The following is a 6447-nucleotide window of genomic DNA, read 5'->3' on the forward strand; positions in this document are numbered from 1 at the left end:
TCAAGTTATCTTCATGTTAAAGGGACCTGTTGACTGCTGATCGTTTAAAGCTTATTTGTGAGCATGATTATTAAAGAATGAGCCCATCAGTTTATTTCCATTTTGCTTTTAAAAAAAGGCAGGACCAAAGTTCATGATACAAACCTCAAATAAATTTTCCTTATTACAACTCAAATTAGTTTAGATCTTCATTCTCTGCCCAGCCCACAGGTCGCCTACAATTTTACAATGGGGGGAAAAAAGGGAGTGGTTCTGAAAGTTGTTTAAAAAAAAAAAAAAAAAAAAAAAAAAAAAAAAGTGAACCAAGAAATCATTGTCACAATTTGAAAGTGCTTGACTGTAATAACTGTGTGCCGTCAATGTTTAAAGAAAAGAAATAACACCTGCCAGCCTACAACGCCACATTTTTACACTCGAGATTTTAAATGGATGATTGTATCAACGTCATTGACTTTATAGAGATAGTTTTTACCAACGATAACTCAAGCGTGTTTAAAATCAGTTTTTGTGCAATTTAGAAACAGTGCTCCGCCTTTCTAATCTGATAGTTGAGACTTGAGAATGTGTAGTTTGAAGACTTATTTTGTCTCTGTGTGTAGTACATGCGCATCCATTCTTTAGATGAGTCTTTGTGGCAGGGCAAAAGCAGGAAGTTTAACCAGCATGACATTTTATTGCACTTCCATCTCAGGCAGTGGTAGGAAACACTAGTCGCAAAATATTCCATGCGCACACTACACGTTATTGATCAGACTTTTTATTGATCATATGATTTAGGACATTGGCCGTGGATGTTAAAAGGACCAAATGTGCTGTTTTTGACACGCAAAAACCAAGATGAACCACAAAATGTTGCAAATAGGAATGACTATGCCAGTTGCCAGTATCAGTTATTTTTAATAGTCAAAACAATGTAATAACGGTCGGACTTTCAACAAGTCGAAGGTTGGTGAGTTAAACTCAGCACTGTGGTTCTTTACATATAAACACTAAAAGTATTTCAATGTGCCCATGAGTGTTTATTGCTCACTTCTTGTGTTGAGCTCATGTTGCCGTCATGTTGGTAATGTTGCTCAGCCTCAATGTCGTGCAAACTTGTCTGATGCTATTTATTCTTCATACATGTCTGTTGAGGGAAAAGTACTGTAAAAAAATACTAAATTACATTGAATTGAATGTGTAATCATACGTTGAGCCTCAAGATCAAATATACAAGTATACATGTATACAGCTGATCTGCCACTCTTGACAGTTTTTTTGTCATTTTTTTTTTTTTGTCAAAGAAAAATGTGTCCTTTTAAGCCAAATGATTTTTCTGCAGTTTTAGGGTGTTTTGTGGAGGAAATGCCAATAAATTACATGGAAATGTATGTCACCGTCTTTTTCATGATTGTCTTATTTAAACTACATGTTAGTAAGTATGACTCCAGTGGAACATATTTTTCAATAAATATATTAACTCATTCACTACCAGTCGTGTAAAAAAAATATATATCTTGAACGTCTTTAGCCGTCAATGGCAGTAAATGATTTAAATGACTTCTGACGGTTTCAGCAGAAGCCTCTGTCAAGTCTGACCGGGGCTCCGTTGCAGGCTGGTGGCTTCACTCCCTGAAATGATACACAGTCACGTGGGAGCAGCATCCAAATAAATCTGCAGTCACAGCTCAAAAGTCAGCGGCCACTTCTTAAGGTACTCATGCACAATCAAATACAAATTCCACCTGCATGATAATACCTTTATAAATATAGTTGCATTTTTTTTTATGATGCTACATTGGTAGGTTGATGCGTTGACCTCATTAGGATTACACAGGTATGCATGTTGTGTAGTTATTGAACTCACACTTCAGAAAACATCTATACCACCAGCGCACAAATAAGAATTAAGGAATAAGTAATCAACCTGCTAAAAAGATATGAAAGCAAAAGTTTCTCATCGTTTCTCACCTTGTAAAGTTGGCAAACCAAATGGAAGAGTGAGGACATGGCCCTGTCTTCATACTCCTCCGTAAATTCCTGCCATAGAGTTCATTTGTAGTATTCCATGGTTCATGGTTCGACTCTTATTTGCCGAGACGATTCCTTACCCCATTGAAGGTGACCCACGGGACGTGCGTGTGGGGAGGGCTTAGCGCTCTAGTCATGACCGCGTTGGTGTGCATCAGTCGACGGCCCACACCTCCCTTGACACAAGAGTCAACGCTGGCCCAAGAGACTGCGGGGGCGTGCATCTCAAGACACTACAACAACAACACGTGCACAAAAAGAAGGCGGGAAATACGATACAGGTCAGTTAAGTCAGACTCTTATTGTAATTCCCCAGCGAGTTATTTTATTCTCAAAGTGATGAATATGAAAGAGTACTTCTGTGTGTTTTTATTGTTATTGGCTGGTTATTTTGACAATAATTATATTCATTGGAATGGCACCAACTTGCAAATCTTCATATCAATCTCCATAAATGCAGCAGCTATCCATGATTTATTGATTTTTTTTTTTTAATTCTTCAAAAGAAAGCACTTACCGGATGGGCAGCACTGAGACTATTGGCAGCGGATTCCATGCAGTAGATGGTATGAAAAGCTGCAGAGCCGCACAAATGGAGGATGCAGGCCTGAGGGGAGGAGCAATTTGTCACAAGGGTAAAGTGCATTTCAGTCATCCTGCGGTGGGCCAAGGGCTCGTTTATTTTCAGTTTTGCCGCCAAAACTGATGAATTAAGATGCAATTATGTATTTGTTCTTATCTAGTTAAATAATGGCTCAATTGATTTATTGGAAATAAAATTACAGACGGAAACTTCTTTAATATGCTTTACTAAATGATTGGTTAATTATAGTTATATTAATTGTAAAAGCAAAAAAGTTAATTATCTGCTTTAACTTTTACACATATATTTTTTCCATTTTACGATTGTAATGAAATGATGAATAAAATATTTTAACATTTCTCATTAAATACCTTTATTCTTCATAAGAAATTAATAAATACTCATTTAACCAAATTATGACTCTTAAAATATTGTTAATTATAATTCAATTCATTATAAGATGCAAATGTTTTTTTGCATTTATTGTTATTCTTAAAATTTTAAATATGTAAATATAAATTCTGATTGAATTGATTGATTGATTAAATTACAAAAGCAAAAAAAATGTGTTCTTTGATTTAATTTGTCACAAATTGCTTAACTGATATCGCGTCGTGTCAATATATATATTTTTAATGAGTAAATTATTCAACATTGAGCACCAAAATTTTCCCACCGTTGGATGAAGTCATGCCTAACCTCAATCATGTTCCCATGACATTCTGGCTCCCCGTGCTGGCAAGTGAAGGTAGTATTCCCTGACAGCATCTCCTGCAAGGAAATACCGTTTTGAAAATAATGACACCATTTCCTTGGATCTAACGATAAGCAGGAGCAAGCTGATCTGCGCACCTTAGCGTTGCCATACGGCACCAGCGTCACCTTCATGATGTCCTGCAGCATGGACCAGGTGGGGAAGAGCTGCTGGGTGAAGAACAACTTGTAGGCTGGACACAGACTCTCGTAGTAAAGAGTGACAGACACCGGAGGAGCCGCCTCCCTTGGACGTATGGCGCTTAGTTCCATGCACTGCTTCTGCACCTACAGCAGGGGAAGATGACAAAAATTTGAAGCAGTGATGTTGGTAACGCATTACTAATTATCTAATTATATGAAACATTTTCAGCGCATTGACGACAAGTCATGTCTATCCATAGACCGACTTGATTAAAGTTTGTTGCACACTCTATACTGTCGACAGTATTATCTAGCTTCAGTAATGCTGTTAAGTTAAACTTTTGAAAAAGTACAACACGTGTCTTTTTTTTTTAATTAAACAAATATTTTGTTCCTCAATTATGTCACTGTTAATTTACCCTTCCAATTAAATGGAAAAACTGAGGATAATTTTTTTAGCAGGGCTGTCGGTATCTGCTGAATGTAACTTTGATTATGAAAGTAACTTGTAATCAAACTTAGTTAATTTTAAAATCAAGTAATCAGTAAAGCAATCAAGTTACTTTTCCAACTGTGGCAACACTGCCCATTGTTGACATTGAAGGACAAGTACCATCCATTTTCCATTCCATTCATCCATCGCGTGTCTTCATTACGGTCACGGGTGAGTGAATATGACCGGCTCAGGGAACATTGAGACAAAGCAACCCAACTAAAGAACAACTTGGGAGTTTTCGGTTAACAAAATATTTTTGGAATGTGTTAAACTGGATTACCAAAACCACAGAAACACAGAGAGAATTTGCACATTCCACATGAGAAGGCCAAAGCCGAGATTTGAACCTCATTTGACTTGTCAGAAGGATGTGCCAACCATTCATCCACCGCGCGACCCACCCAAAAAAATTCTAATTTGAAATCTAATTTATCGGTTTAATACATTTAGGCCAAAAAGCCCATCCGGTCACATGCAGAAGCACTGCAGGCCTTAAATAGCTGAGGCATGACTCTTATTTTACAGCAGATCACACAAACTCCATTCAACTCAATTAGACTTAAACTTGAATCAGACATACAATTTTCTTTCTACTTGCAACTATGTCACAGCGTAAGCAACTGCCGGCCCGTGACCACACTCCTATTGGAGGGAAATTCTGTTTTTAAAAATTATTTTGGATGGGAAATTAGAAGCATGCTTTGTCTTCTACAGTGCACCGGCGCATATCGCGGCTCAGCACCCGCAGATTCAATAATTTTCTCCTTTTTTTTTATATTAAAGGATCAAACACACGTTTTTTTGTGTGAAATGTATATTGGAATGTTAATGTGCTTTTTGAAGAATTCTTCAGGTCCCCCCCCCCCCAAAACAATTATATATATATATATATATATATATATATATATATATATATATATATATATATGTATATATATATATATATATATATATATATATATATATATATGTATATATATATATATATATTCAAATCGTTATTGAAGACTTGATCTTTTATACAGTACATGCATTGAGAAATGTATTCTAAACCATGACATAGATACCATGATGTAAATTACACATACAAAATAATTTTCTCACACATCAAGTTGAGGAGTGTGTTATGAAGTGAGGTTACCAATTCCGAGTGTAAGCCTTAATGTGGTCGTATTTACCAATAGCACTCATGTAAAATATTCCCACCCATTACTCAAATTAAAATATTTAGGAATCTAGGTAAAATCAACATCCGCGTTTTATTTCATTCACACCTAAAACTAAAAAGTACAGTGTACCTGGAAATGCTTCTTATAATACAGGATATAGTATGGAATTGTCCTGCAACTCCGCTATCTTGATAATAATCAATGGGAAAAAAATGGCAATGTCCTTAATGTAACTCAATGCTACAAGATTGCAACACTTTGTGCACTCACCTTGCATTCAATCGCAATCTCGAGTGAGCGACACCACTGCGATGGAGGATATCGACAAGACGGTTTGGGATGAGACGAGACTGCGCGCCGAGCATGGCAAACGAGGACGACCACAAGAGCAGCAACAAAAGACGCGACGTTCATGTCTGCTGGATGGGAACGAGAAAGCAAGACAACTGGATCTAAGGATGTTGAGAGTGCGCTGCACACTGAGGACAGACCAAACTATCTGCTCAGTGCTCACCACTATCAGCTGACTACAGGTGCTCAAGACCGATGATGTGTTCAGGGTCCCTCGTATACGCCAATGTCTCGTCACAATGAACAGGTTAGTTGTACAGTGTACGATTACCTGAAGAACCTAATTAGAGAAATAAATAATGCTGTGTCTTCTACTACTGCTATAGTACTTATATCGTGTTTTATGTTTATGTACAGCACTTTGCCACAGTTGTAAGTTGTTAAGTGCTATATAAAATAAATAGTGATTACGTTTGAGTTGAGTGTTCATTTCAATGGTGAACATGTATCTTGATCGCTAAATCGTACGTCGACGGTGCGGTCATGTGTAAAAACAATTCCTTTATTTGTTGTCGTGCGATGGCCATATCGTTTTACACCCAAGGCCAGATTTAATTTGATTTAGATTTTTAAAAAAATTAAATTTGTGTTTGTCAATTTATTACATCATTTGTAGACTTTGTGGCTGCCTGAGCTATGAACACATTCTGAAGAATAAATTGGCTCTTTATCATGCCAATGGTAACAATGTTGTGGGATGATGATGAGTTCATGGGGCATCGTTCACAATTACATCTAGTCAAAATGAACAAGAAAGTGCCACCGACGAGTAAAAATAAAACAAAACATGAATTTGAAAAATATGGGAATTAGCATGTATAACTTGATTGGAGGGGTAAATAGAACCCCGTAGGACAGATCTTTATAATATTGAACTCATCCTTGCACAGTTTTGTCACCCTCCGCATCCACTTTATGATTTCATGGCCACTAGAGGCCGC

General features: G+C 36.9%; 1 protein-coding gene across 1 annotated transcript; it reads right to left on the reverse strand.

Moving 5' to 3' along the window:
* Positions 1-741: 741 nt before the first annotated feature.
* LOC148324264 (gamma-interferon-inducible lysosomal thiol reductase-like) lies at positions 742-5714 on the reverse strand. The gene is made up of 7 exons (XM_088313064.1): positions 5426-5714; positions 3446-3634; positions 3293-3364; positions 2528-2617; positions 2091-2243; positions 1951-2019; positions 742-1611 (listed from the first exon to the last, which is right to left on the reverse strand). Exons 1-7 carry the CDS (start codon positions 5567-5569, stop codon positions 1552-1554), a joined length of 777 nt encoding a protein of 258 aa, XP_088169190.1. The 5' UTR covers positions 5570-5714; the 3' UTR covers positions 742-1551.
* Positions 5715-6447: the final 733 nt, after the last annotated feature.

Source organism: Idiotropiscis lumnitzeri, chromosome 13, assembly GCF_059441095.1.
Source record: "Idiotropiscis lumnitzeri isolate Australia: NSW breed Sydney's pygmy pipehorse chromosome 13, RoL_Ilum_1.0, whole genome shotgun sequence".
Taxonomy (NCBI): domain Eukaryota; kingdom Metazoa; phylum Chordata; class Actinopteri; order Syngnathiformes; family Syngnathidae; genus Idiotropiscis; species Idiotropiscis lumnitzeri.